We start from the raw sequence: 23,097 nt of genomic DNA, 5'->3' as shown, positions 1-23,097 counted from the left end.
ATTACAGAGTTTCTTAAAATCGCTTATACTACTGATTTCTGCAATAAAAAAAAACATGACAGTTACACTTTAACCGCAAGCTCCTCCTGGCTATAGCTAGAGATCGTGGGGGTCTGAACAGCAGTCTAATTTTATGACATGTCTCTGCACATGTCAAAAGATTTTTTTAGAACAATAAGTACATAGGTACAATAAATTTTACTATGGCAACTAAATTATTCTGCTTGGACAATGTTTCAAAAATAATTAAATATGAATTTAGAAGGTCACTTAGAGAATGGCAATAGCATTGAGGAAGTGCTCTTGGTCATAATTTGGGGAGAAGACACAGTGATGAAAAGTAAACTTTCTTGAACAAATAGTAATTTTTTAATAAAAGTATATATATTACCAACAACAAAATAAACTCCAGATGGATGGTTGTCCCCTTCAGTGAAAGATAAATGTACTTAGGTGTTAGTAGAACAGACGTAAATTAAGGTGAAAAGATATAAATATTATATTAGTACACAAGTAACGTGAGACCAAATTGGAGAAGGATCATGAGAAAATGTGAGCCGATAACAAGAGAGAGTGTCTGTGTCCCTGTGGCCATTTGAAGTCTGCATTCAATTCCATATTGTAGATTCCATTTTGCAGCTGTTGCACTTAGGGAACAGGGTGTAGGGATGCTGGTATCTGCAAGGGCAACTTACCGCCTCATGTATGATCCATTGAGCGACTGTTTGGGCATTGGCGTATTCATATAACCATGATGCCCAGGGCTGGAGTACATCATGTTGCTGTGAGGGCTTGTCTGCATTGACTGCTGCGCATAAGGCTGGTTACCCATCATGCTCATTTGCATTGGGTACTGAGGGCTCTGGTTCATGTAGCCATGGTTGGTGTGGTACCCACTGTTCATCATCGACTGGGACATCCGATAACCACTCATGGCATTTAATGTATTTACTGGGTTCACATTGTAAGCAGGAGCTGGCATCAGGTTGACCCCCATGTTCATTCCACGCTGCATGGTGAGAGACCGGGAGGGAGGCTGCATGGTCACAGTCTGAGGAGGAGGTGCATGACCATACAGCTGTGAGGGATGGGGCCCAGAGGGAGCCCCTGGAGGCAATGCAGATACTTTGGTCCGCATGGACATGTGAGTTTTGCCCCCCATCTGTGTCTGCAACCTCTGACTGTGTGAAAGTCCCATCTGTCCACTGGACATGGTCCGCTGAAGAAGAGGTGGTGGCAAATTCATTGGTGGTGGTGTGAGGTTTGCAGAAGGGGTCATTGTGGATTGAGATTGTGAAGGAACAGAATGAGGTGGCTGTGTGAGCTGCACCATGTTGCTTAGAGGAGAAGTAAGAGAGGCACCATTTGCATAGGATGTTACAGCCTGTGCATGGCTATAAGGCAGGGAGTGATCCATTAAGGTGTTTGTAAGTTGTTGAAGTTTGGCAAGGCTGAACGTAGCAGAGGGTTGAGGATAGTGGCCAGACCCAAAATCACCTTGTCCTATTCTATCATACAGTCCACCAAGTCCACCGCCTCCTGTTTCAGGAATGTCCGGCAAAGCAAAACCAGTGCCTGCCATTCCACAAGGGGCAAGCTGCTGCTGCTGCTGACCACCACTTGGAGGTCTTTCCACTGCACAGGCTTGTGGGGACTTGACATTGCAAGGTGGCTGGGGAGGTGGAGATCCAATCATACTGCAACTATTGTTCATAGCAGACATCTGTTGTGTTATGGCACAACTACTTTTTGTCAAGTTAGCAGATGTCATACCTCCACTAAATGAACAGCTATTTTGAGAGGGTAAGGTGCCAGTTCCAATACTAGAGTCATAACTGCTCGGGTTATCATAGTTTTCTGTAGTACTCTCAATACTACCCAAGTCACTGAACCCACTATCCACAACCTGCTGTGAATGATCAGACACAGATGATACATCCATCATGGGACTAGTTTCAATGTTCTGTAATGAGGGAACAGAAATGGCTGTCTGCTCCGGGCTGATCTGGGCATAGTTACTTTCCAGAGACTGTGCGCTGGGACTGTTTGCAGATCTGACAGACTGACTAGGATGAGAGTTAACAGAGGACACTGGGCTGCTATGGTCAGACTGATGGCAGTCTTCGGTAGCAACAGCCGATGGACTTTGGGCATAACTCTGAAGATTATGACATGCTTCCTGTGTTTCAGAACAGTTTCTATAGGCCTCCTCATGCTCTTCGCTTTCACGGGTTAGAGACTGAACAGCCTGTGCAGTTTCTGAGTCAATGTCTAATCCATCACCAGCATCGCCGGTTAGCTCTGAAACAAATTCTGCTTGATGTGTTTCACTTGGAACAATGGCTTGCTCTTCTGTTTCAATGAGTTGTTCGTTTGGTGACTCTATAGGTTGCTTTACTTCAATTATTTCATCACAGCCATTACTTAAAATATCGGGCTGAGGCGTATTATTTTCTATACCTAGTTCTAAAAAACTCTCCTGCTTGCCTAGAGTCTCCTGAAATGGTTGTTCAGGAACCTCTTTCTCTGAGGTATCAAGATGGCTCTCATCTTCATCATCCGCATCATGATCTTCATTATGGGACTGCTCTTCTTCATCTTCTTCCTCCTCATCTGGCAGTGAAAGCTCTCCAACTTGTTCAGTCACTGAATTTTTCCCATCTCCCAAATCCTTGTCTGATGTCTCTTCTTGCACATCTTTCTCCTCCTGTATTGAGATGATATCTGTCTCCTCCTTAGGCTCCTGCTTCAGCCCATCTACTTTATCCTTTTCAATTTCTTCAAGTTTTACATCATTATCTTCTTTCTTTTCCTCCTCTTCCTCTGTCTTTTCCAGATTGGTGCTACATGGACTTGGAATTGGTAGCTCTACCACAAAAGTCCCAGTTTCTTCATCATGAGTTTGAATTTCTTCAATGGCCTGCACATCATCCTGATGAAGATCCTTTTCCTCATTGTCATCACCCTTCTCCTCTTCAACTTTAGTTTCTTCAGTCTGAGCCTGATAATCTGGCTCCATGGGAGTCTCTGGTGGTGTGTACAAATTCAGTTTAAACCCCGACTTCCTGTCCACACTACGTCTTCTCTTCGAAGGTCCTCTCTTCAACCCTTTAGGCCAGCCCTGCTTTCTTGGAGCTGGTTCCAGAGTGTGTTCTTGGGTATCATGGTTATCAACCTTCTCTGGAGCAACTTCTCCTTCATGATCTGCACAGACAGACACAAACAAAATTAAGTTAGTAAATAAACTACAGCCAATTGTCAATCAGCATAAGTCAGCTACATCAATATACAACTGTCTAATGTCTAACTTCCTGTCTGTGTAAAACCAGACCAGGGAAAAGTCATGGGTGACTCACTGCACCTTCCTCAGATTTACAACTTACAGCATAATGTAAGAAGCCTAGAGGACTTCTTAAATTACTAATTAAATGCACTATACCTTAGAAAACTCTTGCACACTCTTGCAGCGATTTAATGCTACCGAGACCAGAAAACCTGGGATTCAGCTCAGTAATGCTAAATTTGGGACTACCGCAGAGACTGAGGTAGGTTAGAACACAGCAAGTTAGATCCTTTAACTTCTTATGTTATGGCCTTGTGCTAAACTTGTGCTAAAAAATTACCTTGTGCTAAAAAAACAAATTCAGTCTGCACTGAATACCCCATAACGTTAGACAGCTTTGTTAATTTATTGAAAAGTAAAAACTAAAATATTGCATTGACATAAGTATTCAGAGCCTTTACTCAGTACTTAGCCAAAGAACCTTTGGCAGTGATTCCAGCCTCCAGTCTTCTTGGCTATGATGCCACAATGTTTGCAGAGCTAGATTTGGGGATTTACTGCTATTCTCTGTAGACCCTCTCAAGCTCTGTCAGGCTTACAGCTATTTCAACCTTTGCACTGCAGGAGGTACCAGAATAAAGTTGAATATTCCTTTAATTTAGAGTCTGCATTCGTCTATTTAACTTGGTGAAAACATAAGCCAGTGTTTTTGGATCCTTGTTTTTGCCTGGCAAACATTATACAATGAATGGATATCTTGGTTAGACTATATACACAATGGACATACTTGTGTTAGTTTCTTCTCTCTTGCAGGGTAACTCTGCTGTTCTGCTCGCTGCATGTTCTTCTGAAGTGACTCTTCTGACGTCACTTTTTTGGTCCAGGTCGTTTTCCTGTTGCTCAATGTGGTCAGAATCCTCAAATGGCTCGTTTAAGACTTCAGTGGTCTCAGAGATTGTTTCTGTGGTGACGCTGCTGTTTAGTCTCCTGCGTTTTCGTCCACGCCTTCTCCTTAGTGTAAACACCTTCTGTCAAAAGAAAAAAATACATTTTTAATTTTCAATCATACAACCATTTGTGAATGACCGACATGGTCTTACTGTCCTTACGTGCCAAACTTATGTGCTAGTTATAACAAGTAATCAAAGTGTAGTGGCAATTGCACCTTGTTACCTTGCAGCCACGAGATACTAGGTTCACATCCCACCAGGGACAACATTTGCAAGTTTGTATGTTCTCCCTGCGTGGGTTTCCTTTCACACTCCAAACACATGCAGATAGGTGAATTGGGATTAAGATTAGAGCCATAATGGGAACAGGGACTGATTTAAGCAATAATAAGCTACGTAAAGTGCTGTGGAAAACATTGGTGCCATATAAGTTAAGGAATTGTTATTGGTCGGTACAAGAGCATAAGATTTGCAGAAGTAAACTAATCACTGACAGTAGCATACTATAACCAGCAGAGGTCACTCTTTGAGTATTATTCAATATGTAACACTGGGATGAAACTTCCCATGCGATTAGCAGCATAGAAATTTGCAAACATTTAAATGGTCAAAGAAAGTCTTAGTCAATTAATATTTGGCCTTGAGTATAAATTTAACCTCTAAGAGTCCCTTTTCTCTATGAGACTGGATGGTATACTAACAAACAGGGACAAGAGCTTGGCTAAATTATTCTTTCCCCACCTCATTTTAGGAGACATAGGTCCATATAATGCTGCGTTTACACGTAACGATTATCATACGAATTTGCGCGATAACGATCGAATTCGAACGATAATCGTACGTGTAAACGCAGCGAACGATCATACGACGAACGATACATAGCACATTTTGATCTTTCAACAGGTTATCAAATCGTCGTTTGCAAAAAAAAAAAATCGCAAATCGTTCCGTGTAAACAGTCGTTCACCGATTTAACCAATAATATATCGTACCGTCTAACCGCTAGTCGTTATGAAAAAATAATCGTTACTCCGACATCGTTAATCGTACGATCGGGCCAATTATCGTTACGTGTAAACGCACCATTACATGGACCGATTTTCTATGTAAGAGAGCGTTGACTATCATGCAGCAAAGGCTGCATATATATTGTTAGTGATTTCCATGTAATACTTTACCTCTCCAAGCTCCCTAGCGTCCTTCTGTTCTTTCGGCTTCTCTCTGTCTTCCCTGCAGCCACTGCCGGCACGGCACTTCTGAGATGTAACAAGCCACTCAGCCAATCACTGGACACGACAGGGCTGTAACTGAGGAGACTGCTTCAGAAACCTCAGCTGTGGCTGCAGGGAGCTGGGAGAAGCAGGAAGGGCACCAGGGAGCATGGAGAGGTAAGGTATTGCTAAATAATTTTTTTTCGTGCACTTTTAATCAGCCACTGATCGTGTACCTCCTATTATGCTTAGGGATCCGCAGTCAGCGGCCATTGATTTTTAAACCTTCTTAAAGACAGCGATCAGCTGATGATTGGGTCCTCGGCTGATCGTTGTCTTTATTACACAGAGCCCTGTGTAATAGGACCCCCCTACAGCGGTGAGACTGGGTGAGAAATGTTTGACCATTCTCTTCCATCTCAATTTAGCTATGAAGCCGACTGATTAAAACATTTGACAAGTCTCAATGACTTGTATATAAATAAAAGTAGTTTTTTTTTTTATAAGTGACACTTTAAAACACAATGGGGGAGATTTATCAAACATGGTGTAAAGTGAAATTGGCTCAGTTACCCCTAGCAACCAATCAGATTCCACCTTTCATTTTCCAAATAGTCTGTGAGGAATGTAAAGTGGAATCTGATTGGTTGCTAGGGGCAACTAAGCCAGTTTCACTTTACACCATGTTTGATAAATCTCCCCCAATATGCACACATTTCCCAAGTGTGTGAATTGGTTACCTTTCTCTTCATTGGAAGTGTTTGGGGTTTGGTCAGTATTGGAGGGTTGGATTCAAGATACTGTTCTTCAGCTTCCTCCCCACTGCTTTCTTTACTCTTCTCAGCGAGATGTAAATCAGCTGGTGTTAATGAGGTAGCGCTTGTAAGAACTAGACATGTAGCAGACGCAGCAGCATCATCCTTGGTTGGAGACGGTTTGGGGTCTGTTCGAGAGGAGTTTAAGTGCTGATGTTTGCTCTCTTCACAGTCACCCTGTTCTGCAAGTTCCATCTAAGTTATATATATTAAAATGTCACTATTTAGTGGAAGCTAGATCTCTAGTTGTAAGCAAAAGCTTGTAAAACACATACAGGGAAAAAAAGGTACACTACACAGACAAAAGCCATGGTTATTAAATCCACAAGCAGGATCTTTTCAGGATCTTGGAATTTGTACCTATTTATCCACAAATAAAAAAAATTAAATAAAACAATTTGTGAGGTCAGACCCTAATGCTAGATGAGGGGGCCAGGCTTGCAATCCCTAAAGGTTTTCAATGAGGTTGTGGTCAGGACTCTGTGTAGGCCAGTCAAGTTCTTCCACAACACACTAAGCCAACCATTAACGTCCATTGTGGGGAAACTATTTGAGGGGCTTATAAGGGACTACATCCAGGAATATGTAGTGGCAAATAGTATTATAACTGATAACCAGCATGGTTTTACTAAGGACAGAAGCTGTCAAACCAACCTGATATGTTTCTACGAAGAGGTGAGTAGAAGCCTGGATGGGGGCGCGGCTGTAGATATCGTGTACCTGGATTTTGCTAAAGCGTTTGACACAGTTCCTCATGGACGTCTGATAGGTAAGTTAAAGTCTATCGGTTTGGAAAGTTTAATGTGTAACTGGATTGAAAACTGGCTTAATAATCGTACCCAGAGAGTGGTGGTCAATGATTCCTACTCCGAATGGTCCCCGGTAATAAGTGGTGTACCCCAAGGGTCAGTACTGGGCCCTCTTCTGTTTAACTTGTTTATTAATGATATTGAGAATGGAATTAACAGCAATGTTTCTATCTTTGCAGATGACACCAAGCTTTGTAGTACAGTACAGTCTATGGAGGATGTGCAGATGTTACAGGATGACTTAGACACACTGAGTGTTTGGGCGTCCACTTGGCAAATGAGGTTCAATGTGGATAAATGTAAAGTTATGCACCTGGGTACTAATAACCCACATGCATCATATGTCCTGGGGGGAGTTACACTGGGAGAGTCGCTGATGGAGAAGGATCTGGGTGTACTTGTAGATAATAGACTACAGAACAGTACACAATGTCAGTCAGCTGCTTCTAAGGCCAGCAGGATATTGTCATGCATTAAAACAGGCATGGACTCACGGGACAGGGATATAATATTACCGCTTTATAAAGCCTTGGTGCTGCCTCATCTGGAGTATGCTGTCCAGTTTTGGAACCAGATTCATAAAAAGGATGTTCTAGAGCTGGAGAGGGTACAAAGATGGTCAACTAAACTAATAAGGGGAATGGAACATCTTGGTTATGAGGAGAGATTAAAAGAATTACATTTGTTTAGTCTGGAGAAGAGACGTTTAAGGGGAGATATGATTAATTTATTTAAATATATAAATGGCCCCTACAAGAAATATGGGGAAAAGATGTTCCAGGTTAAACCCCCTCAAAGGACAAGAGGGCACTGCCTCTGCCTGGAGAAAAAAAGGTTCAATCTCCGGAGGCGACAAGCCTTCTTTACCATGAGAACTGTGAATCTGTGGAACAGTCTACCACAGGATCTGGTCACAGCAAAAACAGTAGAGGGCTTCAAAACCGGCCTAGACAAGTTCTTAGACCAAAATAATATAAATGCATATGTATAGAACCTATCACCCCTCCCCCTTCCCTGTATCCATCCCCTCTGTGGTTGAACTTGATGGACATGTGTCTTTTTTCAACCGTATTAACTATGTAACTATGTAACTATGCCTTTATGGACCATACCTGATGAAGGGCCAAGCTCTATAGACCGAAACATACTGCATTGTATTGTAATCTTTTAAAGGGGTTATCCAGCGCTACAAAAACATGGCCACTTTCTTCCAGAGACAGCCCGACTGTAAAAAGGTCTAGGAGGGAATATATTTAATAGGAGACATCCTACTGAATGACCACACTGAGCCCTTTACAATACACATTCTTTGATAAATGTTTGTAAAGTCAGACTGCATTGTTGGGTGACGGATTTCCTATACCTAAATGAATTAAGAGGTGTGCCTCAATACTTTTCTCTGCCAGATGCCGTGTCTATCGAGAAACCATGGTAGGTAGACTAACACTAAGCACACCAGAGGATAAGGGCCAAAGAGCCCCCAAGCAACACATGTGGTTCCCTAAAACTATATACTAAAATATAACTTTTACTGTCTCTCTCTGAAAAAATAAATATATATATGAATTTTCCTTTCTATGCTTAAAAACACACACCACTATTGTCCCTATATCATAGGATACCCACAGTGGTCTAGGTAGCTGCAGGCTCCTGACTCACTGATATGACACTAGGAATGATATTAAAACAAAAACCACATAGCCCCTCAACTAGTTTCACCCAACCATGGGTCTCATCAAGAGGAAGGCTTATGACCCGCCACAATAGTGGAGTCTGTTTTTAACATAGGAAAGAAATTTTTTATATAATATATATATTATAATAGATAGTGCAGCACTCAATGATCAAAAAATGTTCTGGTGCAGTGTGCACCCTTGTGACCATAGGTGCTAAAATATATAGATATACAAGAATCACTCAAAAATGTAGTGAAAAAATAAGTGGTTTATTCGCCCAAAATAAACCACTTATTTTTTCACTACATTTTTGAGTGCCACAGTGATTCTTGTATACTATATATATATCTATAATAATGTGTTCAAAAAGGTTCAGCAGAACCAGGATAATGAAGGCTGGGTGCCCGCTATCAATGCCCGATCAAAGGCGATAGCAATATAAAGTCCAAAAATATAGCGGTACTTCCAATACGGTGACTAAGTGTTTATTTAGCTCAAGGAAAAAAAATGCAGCTGCATTTTTTTTCCTTGAGCTAAATAAACACTTAGTCACCGTATTGGAAGTGCCACTATATTTTTGGACTAATTATATTATATATCATAAAAATCAAAGTCTGTCTGTCTGTCTGTCTGTCCTCTATAGACTTCCAAACGCCTGAACCGTTTGACCCCAAATTTGGCACACAGATACATTGGGTGCCCAGGAAGGTTATTGCAAAGTTCCCGTCCCCGCCAGATGTACAGGAGGGGAGGGGGAGGGGAAAGAGAGGCGCCTCATAGAGATGAATGGGAAAATCTCCTCACTGCAAACACAGGTGATATAATTAGCTGCAGCAGACACGGCAGTTGGAGCCTTAGCAACCAATAGGATTACTGCTTTCATTTTCACAGGGAGCAATGGTTGCTAGGGAAGCTGCCTCACAACATCCACAGTAATAACTGGTAGACCCCCTACTCCATCTATACAGTACATGTATATACAGGACCCCCTACTCCATCTATACAGTACATGTATATACAGGACCCCCTACTCCATCTATACAGTACATGTATATACAGGACACCCTACTCCATCTATACAGTACATGTATATACAGGACCCCCTACTCCATCTATACAGGACATGTATATACAGGGCCCCCTACTCCATCTATACAGTACATGTATATACAGGGCCCCCTACTCCATCTATACAGAACATGTATATACAGGACCCCCTACTCCATCTATACAGTACATATATACACAGGGCCCCCTACTCCATCTATACAGTACATATATATACAGAGCCCCCTACTCCATCTATACAGTACATGTATATACAGGACCCCCTACTCCATCCATACAGTACATGTATATACAGGGCACAACAGATATACCAAACTGTGACTGGGTAACATTGCTACACCAGACCTGACCAATACCGCCATACTGTGACTGGATAACACTGCCAGACCTGACCAATACCGCCATACTGTGACTGGATAACACCGCCACACCAGACCTGACCAATACCGCCATACTGTGACTGGATAACACTGCCACACCAGACCTGACCAATACCGCCATACTGTGACTGGATAACACTGCCACACCAGACCTGACCAATACCGCCATACTGTGACTGGATAACACTGCCACACCAGACCTGACCAATACCGACATACTGTGACTGGATAACACTGCCACACCAGACCTGACCAATACCGCCATACTGTGACTGGATAACACTGCCACACCAGACCTGACCAATACCGACATACTGTGACTGGATAACACTGTCATATAAGACCTGACCAATACCGACATACTGTGACTGGATAACACTGCCATACCAGACCTGACCAATACCGGCAAACTGTGACTGGATAACACCATCATATCAGACCTGACCGATACTGCCATACTGTGACTGGATAACACTGCTATACCAGACCTGACCAATACCACCATACCGTGACTGGATAACACCGCCACACCAGACCTGACCAATACCGCCATACTGTGACTGGATAACACCCCCATACCAGACATGACCAATACCGACACTCTGTGACTGAATAACACTGCCATACGGGTAAATACAACCCTGCAGGTATACAGGACACTACAGGTATACAGGACCCCAAAACTATACACTACAAGTGCACGGGACCTCCACAAAACTATATACTACAGGTATACTGGACCCCAAAACTATATACTACAGGTATACAGGACCTCCACCAACTATATACTTCAGGTATACAGGACCTCCACCAACTATATACTACAGGTATACAGGACCGCAAACTATACACTACAGGTATACAGGACCCCAAAACTATACACTACAGGTATACAGGAACTCCACCAACTATATACTACAGGTATATAGGACCCCAAACTATACACTACAGGTATACAGGACCTCAAAACCATACACTACAGGTATACAGGACCTACACCAACTCTATAATACAGGTATACTACTCTATACTACAAGTATACAGGACCCCAAATATACTATAGGTATACAGGAACTCCACCAGCTATATACTACAGGTATATCGGACCCCAAACTATACACTACAGGTATACAGGACCTCCACCAACTCTATACTATAGTTATACAGGACCCTCAAACTATTTACTACAGGTATACAGGACCCCCGAACTATATACTACAGGTATACAAGACCTCCACCAATTATACACTACAGGTATCCAGGACCCTCAAACTATAAACTACAGGTATACAAGACCTCCACCAACTATACATTACAGGTATACAGCACCAACTATATACTACAGGTATACAGGACCCCCGAACTATACAGTACAGGTATACAGGACCTTCACCAACTGTACACTGCAGGTATACAGGACCTCCCTCAACTATACACTATAGGTATACAGCCCCCCCAACTATGCACTACAGATATGCGAGACCCCTAAAAACTATACATTGTGGGTATACAGAACCCCTCCAACTATGCACTACAGGTATACACTAATTCCACTGATTAACTCAGATGAAACAATACCTTTAGCTTGGCCTCCTGGGCACCTTAGAACAAATCTAATTAACACACTGACACTTTATACCCGGGCAGCGCGGGGTACATTTTCTATATATATATATATATATATATATATATATATATATATATATATATATATATATATATATATATATATATATATATATATATATACACACACACACACACATCCAGTGGTACCTTGGTTCTCAAACTGTATTTTAAAGGAAAGTTTGCTTTGGTTCTCAAACTCTTGCTCGGTTCTCAACCAGTCTTGAAGTACTCTGTATTTGAACATTTTTGCGAGCGTGGATGGTGGGTTGTATGTGGTGAGTTTAGCATGGTTGAGGCTTCATATACAGTAATGTATAAGACTGCTGGAGTGCATATACAGTACAGTAGTAGTACAGGCAGTGCACCACCATCTCCCATCCGTTACAGTGCTGGGATTGGGGGGGGACTCTATACAGTACAGGATGAGTGAGGAGTTTGTGACTACTGTACTATAGATGCTGCCTCTGTTGAATGTTTCTTGTGTATAATGTCCTGGACAGTATAATGCTGTTCTGTAATGTCCTGTACAGTATATAGTGCTGCTCTGTAATGTACTGTACAATATGGTCTTTTACTGTAGAGATTAAACTGGGCACTGTACAATGTAATATATGGGTACTGTAGGTAACTAGATTTGCATTTCCAGGGAAATACATAGTGCTTGAAAAGAGCGCCCCTTTACCAGTGACTTCCTTTTAACTTTAATCCTGGGTGCCGTCCCTTTAAGAGCGACATGGGTCCCTTTGCTCTTAAAAGGGAGCCAGGTCGCTCTTAAAAGGGAGCCAGGTCGCTCTTAAAAGGGACCCAGGTCGCTCTTAAAAGGGACCCAGGTCGCTCTAGCAACATGGGTCTCATACCTTTTGGAGTGACTTGGGTCCCTTTAAGAGCAACATGCATCCCGTCCGTTTAAGCGCAACTTGGGTCCCGTCCATTTAAGAGCGACTTGGATCCCTTTTAAGAGCTACATGGGACCCTTTAAGAGCTACATGGGACCCTTTAAGAGCTACATGGGACCCTTTAAGAGCTACATGGGACCCTTTAAGAGCTACATGGGACCCTTTAAGAGCTACATGGGACCCTTTAAGAGCTACATGGGACCCTTTAAGAGCTACATGGGACCCTTTAAGAGCTACATGGGACCCTTTAAGAGCTACATGGGACCCTTTAAGAGCTACATGGGACCCTTTAAGAGCTACATGGGACCCTTTAAGAGCTACATGGGACCCTTTAAGAGCTACATGGGACCCTTTAAGAGCTACATGGGACCCTTTAAGAGCTACATGGGACCCTTTAAGAGCTACATGGGACCCTTTAAGAGCTACATGGGACCCTTTAAGAGCTACATGGGACCCTTTAAGAGCTACATGGGACCCTTTAAGAGCGAATTGGGTCCCGTCCCTTTAAGAGCGACTTGGGTCCCTTTAAGAACGACTTGGGTCCCTTTAAGAATGACTTGGGTCCCTTTAAGAGCGACATTGCTTTCGTCCCTTTAAGAGCGACTTGCGTTCCTTTAAGGGTGACCTGGGTCCCTTTAAGAGCAATCTGGGTACTTATAATGGTAAAGATCATTGCTCGGTTACCATGACAATCTTACTCATGTCAGTGAGACAAAATTGTTAAGGACCTTCCATGTATTACATCTTCTATTGGCCAATAGTGGACATGTGACTGTGGATGTTGTGATACATGCCTGAAGAGTCCTTAGAGTTCTTTTGGCTGCTATATCTCAGCTATTTGCATATGTGCTGTGATTGGCTGTTAGCGGTTAGAGTGTGGCCATTATTTGCAATGGGCCATTATTTTCTACGGGAAATTTGGGGTCTTTAAACGTAAATTTCTTAAAAATGACAAATCTGATCGAAACGAAAAATAGATAGCACACCACACACCGCCGAAGGCTTCGAAACGGAGTTTGAACGGAGTCTGTGCGTAAAGGGGTTCGGGCTGTATTACGCGCAGAATAGCTGGAAGAAGAAGAAACGGAAGAAGAAAAATACGGATTACAATATAGTGCTTTTCAAGCACTATAATTATTGGTGGGTCCTGGAACCAATTATACACATTTACATTACTTCCTACGGGAAGACACTGCTCGGTTCTCAAACTGACTTCTAGAAACAATTAAGTTAGAGAACTGAGGTACTACTGTAAATGTATATTTTTATATATAATACACACACACACACTAATATATATATATATATATATATATATATATATATATATATATATATATATATATATATATATATATATATAAATACATATATATATATATGTCAGAATGATGGAGCGCTGGACTCTCCCGTCATTCTCTATGAGCGTTGGACTCATCTCTCAGTGTGCGCGCCGGGCTGCAGCGGCTGAGATCTCCGGGACCCGGCCATCTTCAGAAGCGGGACCCGGCGCGATGAGGTGAGTATAGGGGGGTTGGGAGCCTGTCACCCCGGCACGGGGGTCGACAGGTTCCCTTTAAGTTCAAGTTCAGAAGAGTAAGCCTCATTAAAAGGCTAGCCAAGTGAAGCTGAAGTACTGAGTCAGACTGTATATGGTTGTCAAGTTGCAAGTTTCCATGTTGAACGGTTTCAAACTAAGAAAAGAAAGAATCTAAAAGGAGGAGGATGCTGCCGTGGCCTCTGCACACAGTAAGTCCCATTTAACATAACATTAATTTTACATGGTTTAAAATGTTGGCGACCAAATATTCTATTTGGCGCCTAAATTTTTCAGGTTAGGAGCCAATGGCTCCCAGGTAAATTTTTTAGTCTGGAGCCCTGAATAAGATGCCCAAGCATGGTATGGAGGTTGCATGTGACTCCTTCGACATATAAAGTCTCCGCAGAGGACGCTCAGGGATGGTCACATATTCCCCCATGCTTGGTCATCTTATGAAAACGAACGCTCCCACGACAGCACAGCCTTTGAGGAAGGACATTGGATATCAGTGCTACGGGGCACACAGGGAGCAGCTATCTGTAAACACCGAACATTTTTACAATTAAGTGGCCAACCCCTTGATAATGGTAATTTAAACAGCTTTGATATTTGAATACAAAAAATGCAAAAAAAAAAAAAAAAAAAAAAAAGTCCTTAGAAAGAACATTTATTTTTCCTACCCACTGGATGAGGGATACATGTCAGATTTTAACGCAGTGGCCATATGTGAAGCCTTTGTGTCTTTGTTATCAATGGGGTGGCGAGTATGCTGCCACTCTATTCATTGTCTACGGAGCTACTGGTGAATGGAGTGGCAGCAAGTGTGTATTCCAAATACTCAAGTTCCTTTTCTTAATACTGGGTAAGCTCCTAGTGGCCTGACCCACAGAATGGGGAATAGGTGTTCCATCACAGAATACTTATTTAATTATTGTAAATAATACAGACATAAATTTTTAATATTCTGTGTTTAAAAGTGTACCTGACCGGAGAGTGCCACGCCTATGAACCGGAGAGACTGGTTTCATTCTCACTTCTCTTTAAAAAGCTTCAGAAAGTTTAAGTTTATGTTACTTGTTTGTATATTGGTTGGTCATACATATTGTGCACTTGGTTTCTCTCTTCTACTCTATCACAATGCCAGCGGACATTCACCATTTATCTATTCTTACTGGCTAAGCTTTTTGCAATGTGACCAATAGGCACGACCAATGCATTTGGAGCTGGCGGACAAAGTTTTGAAGGACACCTCGAGTATATCACGATACACTCTGATCTGTTAACGTTGTTCGGTGTCTGTATTAGCTAAGTGCTCATGTTGCTGACTGTTGACTACTATCAACCATTGTATTTATGAAAAATTTAATAAAAACATTTAAATATAAAAGTGTACCTGACGTTATAATTTTCTAAATCTAAACAGTAGATATGATATAAAGACAGTTTGCAATTTACTTTCATTATTTTTATTTTTTAGTTATCATGGAAAACACAGCATTCTAACTTTTTTTTTTTCAAAGAGTTTAAACACAGGAAGTCTTGTGTTTCCCAGGTCATCTGAGCGCACATTGAGCCGTAATTCTCTGTACAGGTCAGACTTCACGTGTTTAGTCTCTTTTTTTCAACCAGCACGAGACTAAAAAGCTGCCTTCAGGACACTGCTCTCAGGCAGACTCTATGCACAGATCACTGATAGTACTGATCAATGCTATGCAATGGCATAGCATTGACCAGTATATGCAATCTGAGCATTGCATATATAAGTCCTCTAAAGAGACTTCTAAAATATGTATTAAAAAAGTTTTAAAACATACTTAAAAAAAACCTTATAAAATAAAGCCCAAATATACGTTTAAAGGGAACCTGTCACCCCCCGTGTCGGGGTGACAGGCTCCCGACCCCCCGCTGGAGCACCCTATACTTACATGATCCCGCTTCTGGAGGTGATCGGGTGAGATATGAGCGCCCGAAGCCCGGCGCGTGCGCTCCTCAGATGAGTCCAACACTCAGAGAATGACGGAGCGTCGGACTCGCCTGTCATTCTCTATTAGCGTTGGACCCATCTGAGGAGCGCACGCGCCGGGCTTCAGGCGCTCATATCTCAGTCACCCGACCACCTCCAGAAGCGGGACCTGGCGGATCAGGTGAGTATAGGGTGCTCCAGCGGGGGGTCAGGAGCCTGTCGGAATTTTCCAATCTATTAAAATATAACAATACTGTTCCCAGTTAACAGAGTAAATGAAAAAAAAAAATTATATTATAAAAAGCAATAAAAATTTTCTTTTACACCAAAATGATACCAATAAAAACGAAAGATCATAGAGCAGAAAATGATAGTCCAACCAGCCCTGTAGGTGGAAAAATAAAAGCATTATGGCTATTAGAAGGCGATGAGGAACATTGCTTCAATTTGACCTGGACATCCGTGTACCTTTGGTCATGAAGAGGGTTAAAAGTTATAACAGTGACACTAACTCTGCTTGCAGTCAGTGAGTGGAAAAACACAAAAAGAGGCTGAAACCTCATTCAGAAAAAAAAATGTCAAAGTTTGCAACATCTGCATTTTGTCCTCTGTGAGTTAAAGTTATCTGTAGCACAAAATCTCTCTTGTCTATACAGTTTGCTACAATGATCTATATGTAAAGAAAAGTAACCTGGCAAACTGGATAGAATATTTTTCTACAAATTTGCTTGCAGTTTTCTTTTCCACATAAAAACACACAAGATAACAAGCGAGTTGAGGGAAAGCAGCAATTTTTACTGGAAATCTTGAGCTGCTGTGTTGCCATGGAGCCCTACCCTAAATACTAGTTATCGAGTATGACTAAAAAGAACAGCAATGGAAAATGCTACCTATGAAGTAAAAATAAATAAATAAATCTTACCTCCTTTTCTACCTCCTGCTCTTCTTCAGACACAGCAGCATTTGAGGAGATGACTGGTATCCACCTGAGACAATCTGGATCCACCTCATTTTCCCGAGGTTGAGATTTCACCTTTAACATGTAGGTTTCCATGAGTTTTTCCCGTCGGATAATAACAAAGCTATAAATATATTTGTACTGCATTAGCAAAAGTGATTGAATTTTATTTTTTTATCATAAGCAAAAAGAAAAATATATAAATAAATACAGCTTATGGGCGTTTTTTAACCCGTAAAAAAAGTAAACCCCCCCCTAAAAAATAAAACAAAAAGAAAAAAAAACAGCCTACTACTCTCCTGGTGCATGGCATCCTTGCTCCACATTCTGAAGCCTACTGAATGGGGCAAGGACACTTGGCTCTGAGTACAGGACTCTACAACAAAAAGGGACAGGGTTGGCTACTGTTGCACCTAGTGCAAGTGATGCTTGAGATCGCAAATAAATTTGTTCCTTGTCACTCACCTGTCTCCTCTTTTGTCTATCATGTTGAGATGTTGCAGTGTAGTGGCGATGTCATGAGGGCACATTCCTGTTGCTTGACTTAGACCTTTCACGCTTATCTGCTTCTCGTGATGAGACGACAGATAACCTATGATGACACTCTTCCAGTAAGCCAGATAGGACAAGCGTCCCAAGTCTGATAAGGGTTTCTCTGGAGAGCCTGCTTGCCCCTCACACCGCGATAACAAATAACCTGCAGAAAGATTGAAACATTAGAAGTGCGCAGTCATCACCATATTACACATGTCAATGGCTCTGCTTGGTAACTGGAAAACATTAGTTCAGATATCACAGTTTTAGAGAACCCCTACACCAGCCATGAAAAAATTATTTTAAGATTTCAGCTAGCAAATAGAAAATATAAAATGAAAACAAACCTCTCCAAGCATACTTTATTCATGTAAAAAAAGACTAAATGTAAGTAATAATCCTGGTAAATGGTCTTATCAGAAACAAATGTATATTGTTTACTTTTTTTTCTTTTAGAAATCTGCATGGTTTCTAGCTGCTGTTGACCCCACAAGAGCCCCTCCAATCGATTTCTCATTCTCACTTTATTTCAGGAGGTGGTACCAGAGCTGGGCTGTATATCAGCAATATTCACACCTGGACTTCCTTTCATTTAGTTCTCTGGCCAATCACAACTCCTAGTCCTTCTGCTCATGTCATGGCATAACAGGCAGACACTGTGCTGGGGGATGATGTACACAGTACAATATTACAGATAGCATTTGGGGTGGAGAAGTGAGTTATTGATATACTGTGTTTGCAAGGTGTTATAGGTGCAAAGAGGAAACATACAGCAGAAGCACAGCAAGGAAGGGCTGAACTGATGCCTTTGATAACGATGATGATTATGATAACAACAAGTAGACTAAAAGGATGGGGAGATTAGATTTAGGAAGCAGCACTGTGCACATGCTCTATGGGTGGTCAGAAATGAGAGGAAAGCCTTGATTAACGTTTCATTCGCAGCATGGATCCTCTGAAAGAGATTGCAGATACACAGCCCAGGGTTCTCTCCTGTGTATAACACTAGCTAAAATCTGCTCCCACTTCCAGTATTGTCTTGGTGTCCCTGTTACTAGACATGGACTAAAGGTTGTATTACACAGCCCGATATTAAGGAGGAAGTGAGTGCCGACCTGTCAGGTCAAAGCTCGCTTCCTCCTCATTCCCAGCTCGCTGTCTGTGCCATTACATGCACAGATAGTGAGTGGGGAGGAGCACAGAGCTGCCCGAATGATCCTTAAATTGTCCGGGTGGCCCATTGAAGTCAGCGGCCTGCTGCCACCACACCAGTCAAAATAGAAAAAGATGTGGGAAATGAACAATTTCACTTGTTTCAGCAAGAAGTTATTTACAGTGTATAGTACTGTGAAGATAGATGTGCACCCTTTGGTGCTGCACTGTACCCTAGTACGAATAGTGACACAGCCCGCAGGGCTGGTGTATATATAGTCTTTCACAGTAGAAGGACTACAGGTCCCATAAGGCTCATTCCTAGGCCGATGACAGTATTTACCAGTCCTACGGCCAGTCCAAGACTCTTTACGAGCGTAAGGAGTCTTGGACTGGCCGTAGGACTGGTAATAACTGCTACCGAAGGACTACTGAATCACAGTAAACCCTGCATCATATACCTGTGGGAATCGGACTTACTGTCATCGGCCTAGGAATGAGCCTTATGGGACCTGTAGTCCTTCTACTGTGAGAGAATATATATACACCAGCCCTGCGGGCCGTGTCACTATTCGTACTAGGGTACAGTGCAGCACCAAAGGGTGCACATCTATCTTCACAGTACTATACACTGTAAATAAATTTCACTTGTTTCAGCAAGAAGTTTTCATTTCCCACATTTTTTTTTATTTTTTCTGATGAATTATATGAAAACTGAGTATCTATGATTATATATGAGCCACCACACCAGTCACACAAAGTGATGAGCAGCAAACCGTCGCTGTCACAATCTGCCTGCTTCAATGCGCTGAAAGACGACAATCAGCCGACACTGTGATATATGTTCTACTTTAAGGGTCATATCTGTCAAGGTTCTGCTTTGCATTTTACCTGGGGTTCTGCTCAGGTCACATCTTCGGGGGGTTACAGTACCAGGCACATTAAATGGAATTAATATCTGCTATTTTATATTAACAGATCTAGTAAAAATACAATTTAGGGCTGCCTGGGTTTAAACATGAAACTTGAAGTCTTCAACCATCATACGACTGGCAGTAAAATAATACTGCTCAGCACTTGAACAGCCATTACCATTCACAAGAGAACAGTTCTGCTGCTTACTGCTATATATTTTATGCCACTGCCATTTATACACAATGACAATGAAAGCGACGTCTACATTATTATATACACAACACGGCACAACCTAAGTCACAGCAATCTCTGCACATTATCCATATGCAATAAAGAAATAGGTGCAGCAAGAAAAGGAGCAACAAAAGGTTAAGTCATAGACAAGACTGACAGCGCAAGGCGGGGATGAGAAATGCTGCAGGCTGTCAGTGTTATTAAGAGGCACTTAGGAGGGGACACACAAATACCAGGGGGCAAAGCTATGTGACTTCCTGTAATTACCCTGAGCCACCCTCATTACACACCTTCTCGAGCTCTAATAAACATCCAAATAGCGTCAGAGACAATAACAAATCCAAGAGGCACAAGCCAGTCATCACTGGTGGCAGCAGAGCGGCAATCCAGGCTTATTTTCAATTATGAATTTAACAAAGAACCACATTGCCTCAATATTTTTTGTGTAGTTCTCTCTGAAGCCAAGAATCAGACAGTGCCATGGTTCACAACCTCAGACACACACTCTGCAGACAGACAATAGAGCCACAGCTCATGCACACAGCTGCCAAGACTAGCGAATGCTAAGAGTCCTGACAGCCTGGAGAAGGCAGAACGAGAGGGGAGGTGGGGGAAGAAAGGCCTCCATTCCTAGAGTGAGATTTCACACGCAGTGCAGATTCCTTTCTTACAGTATACAGTCTATTCTGCATCATCTCAGGAGATCAGTGTTATGGTAAGTCATGCCCTATTGAAGACATAAAATATTAATACATAGATCTTAAATCTTACTCTAACCTGAGCTTTTTCACCTATAAATTACTAAAAAAAAAAGGAGGTAGTAAAGTAAACTTAAAAATGTACACACAGACCAAACACTTCCGCTATGGAGTTCACATAACAAGGACGCATATGTTGCCCTTGGGCAACACATTGCTCCTAAAATGTGTGAAGATCATTTCCTGATGCTTATAGTTATATGGCTTCCTCCGTAATTGGCCCCAGAATGTGTGTGAGACAGAAAAATATATCCGGACAGGGACTGTAGTCATTACAACATGTATCCAGGGCTACAGAATAAGCTAGTTTTAGTCTTCCACTTTCCCACTAAGGGTGGATTTATAGTATTACTACAGAGCTGGGTGACCAAGAAAGCAATGCCACAAGAGCAACAGAGGACTAGAAAGGCAAGTACAGGGTTTTTCTTTTTGTTTGTAAACTTGTTGCTCTGTGTCGGGTTCATTGAAATTGGTAGTTTCCTCCTCAAAAACCATGTGGGGCCACGTGAACATACCCTTACAGTGTTACTAGGTAAAGGAACAAAAAAATAGCAGCTCACTTCAATAAAGCTGTCTAAAATAAAAAATAAAATGCGCAAAATACTGCACCCATACCATACCATCCAACCATATGCTGGATAAAAAGGCGGCATCACTGCAATACCAAACAAAGACAACGGATGCAAAGTAACAAAAAAAAAACAAAAAAAAAAAAAGCTGACTATTTCCTAATTATTTTTATATCAAGCACAGTATCAGCAACCCAAAATAATATCCTGAGACAAATATAATCCCTTTATTTACTGAGCTGCAGTAATATATACATAGTATTTCCTGTTCGTGTGCTTACACATTTGATGAAGTAGTCTCAGTGAGTTTGTCACGAAGTTATCCTTGAACAGGTGCCAACAAGGACAAAGCTAAACTATCTCCCTCTTCAAGAATATCTATCACTATGTGACGAAACCCTAATACTTTTCCATGCCTACATTAATAAGCTTACGGGAAGCTTTTATATGGTCAGTATCCATGACAACTCCCTTAGCACACCGGAGTTGTGCAAGACATGACGGATAATAAATGCAGTGTGTTATTCCTTTTGAAGCAGTAATTCTGCACGTTAAGAACATAATTACAAGAGTCTGCCATTTGATCAGTGACCATACAACACATGGTAAACAGGCCATACTCCTCAAGGAGGTCACGACGGTGATGTGCTTAGGCTCTTTAATGCTCATCTTGAAGTATTTATTCTGTTCTACAAGCAGCATATTAAGAGGCTTCATGTCACACACTGATCAGAGGCAACACTTGGATCTCTTCAATAGTACGGCAGAGCTGTAGAAGATACTCCAGGCTAAGCATAATGAAACTTACACAGAATCCAACCACTCCACAATCAGTACAGCTACTTGAAACATGTTCTGCTCTTGTCATGAAATAAGCCCCAGTAACAATGTTTCTAATAGCATCACCTTTGCTTCTCCACAGGGTTTGAAGTGATGAACTTACTAAAGTCAATAAGGAACCTTCCAAATCCCTGCCGCTGGTATTGAGGCAGTATCATAATACATGACACATTGTATTTCTGCTGGCAAAGTTTCTCCTGTCAAGAAAATAAAGCAAAAAAAATATGACAAATTCAATAGTTGAATAGGATTAAGAGAATACTGAAAATATGCTACAAAGCTAAATTAAATACAATTCGTCTTAAAATAGAACCCGTGGTCCGTATTTAAAAAAAGGAAGAGGTTATAGTGGTTTTGTATTTTATAGTTTTTGAAGCCTAGTAAGCTCCGATTCCAGTGCAGCTTTTATCTTGCTGTATGCCTTCCTGCTCCAGATATATAGGGATTTTACTATTTGGCTGACTATTTGTACATTTCACTGAACAGTCAGATGCGAATATGACTTCGGGGGGGGGGGGGGGGGGGGGGGGGACACATCAACATGAGGCCGAGAGGGGCATGAGTCAGCAGTCATACCCTTTTTAGAACCTTCCTTCCCTTCTGACTGTTCAGGACAAGGGTGAAAGGGGTAGTGACTCTCCTTAAAGGGAACCAGTCAGCTGGGATGGCGGTGCCAAGCCCGCCCGACCCCCCAGTGGAACCCCAGATACTTACCCTTTCGTGCAAGTCACGCTCCTGGACCCACTCCCGGGACTGAGATCTCGCCGTCAGGAGCCATGCGCACGCTCAGCAGAGATGAGTCAGACGCCCATAGAGAATGACTGCTCCAGTCACTCTCTATGGGCATCAGACTCATCTCAGGTAATTAGCATACAGCGGCCTTCTGGCGCCGACATCTCCGTCCGGGTACCTGGTCC

The 23,097-nt window shown here is 42.0% G+C and overlaps 1 protein-coding gene across 6 annotated transcripts in view; it reads right to left on the bottom strand.

The window, feature by feature from the left end:
- Window positions 1–346: 346 nt before the first annotated feature.
- KAT6B (lysine acetyltransferase 6B) overlaps window positions 347–23,097 on the bottom strand; it is an 84,755-nt gene continuing 62,004 nt past the window's right edge. For 5 of the 6 annotated variants that reach the window (XM_069980845.1, XM_069980844.1, XM_069980846.1 and 2 more), the window contains exons 12-17: window positions 22,284–22,377; window positions 17,644–17,875; window positions 17,143–17,302; window positions 6,185–6,454; window positions 4,071–4,311; window positions 347–3,204 (exon numbers count right to left, since the gene is read on the bottom strand). In XM_069980845.1, the coding sequence (XP_069836946.1) occupies window positions 692–3,204; window positions 4,071–4,311; window positions 6,185–6,454; window positions 17,143–17,302; window positions 17,644–17,875; window positions 22,284–22,377 (3,510 nt within the window). In that variant the 3' untranslated portion in view covers window positions 347–691. The remainder of the gene's footprint in view (window positions 3,205–4,070; window positions 4,312–6,184; window positions 6,455–17,142; window positions 17,303–17,643; window positions 17,876–22,283; window positions 22,378–23,097) is intronic. The other variant, XM_069980848.1, reaches the window with a different exon arrangement.

This window comes from Dendropsophus ebraccatus, chromosome 8, assembly GCF_027789765.1.
Source record: "Dendropsophus ebraccatus isolate aDenEbr1 chromosome 8, aDenEbr1.pat, whole genome shotgun sequence".
NCBI classification, from domain to species: domain Eukaryota; kingdom Metazoa; phylum Chordata; class Amphibia; order Anura; family Hylidae; genus Dendropsophus; species Dendropsophus ebraccatus.
Note: the sequence above shows the minus strand (reverse complement) of the source record. Positions and strands in the feature narration are given on the sequence as shown.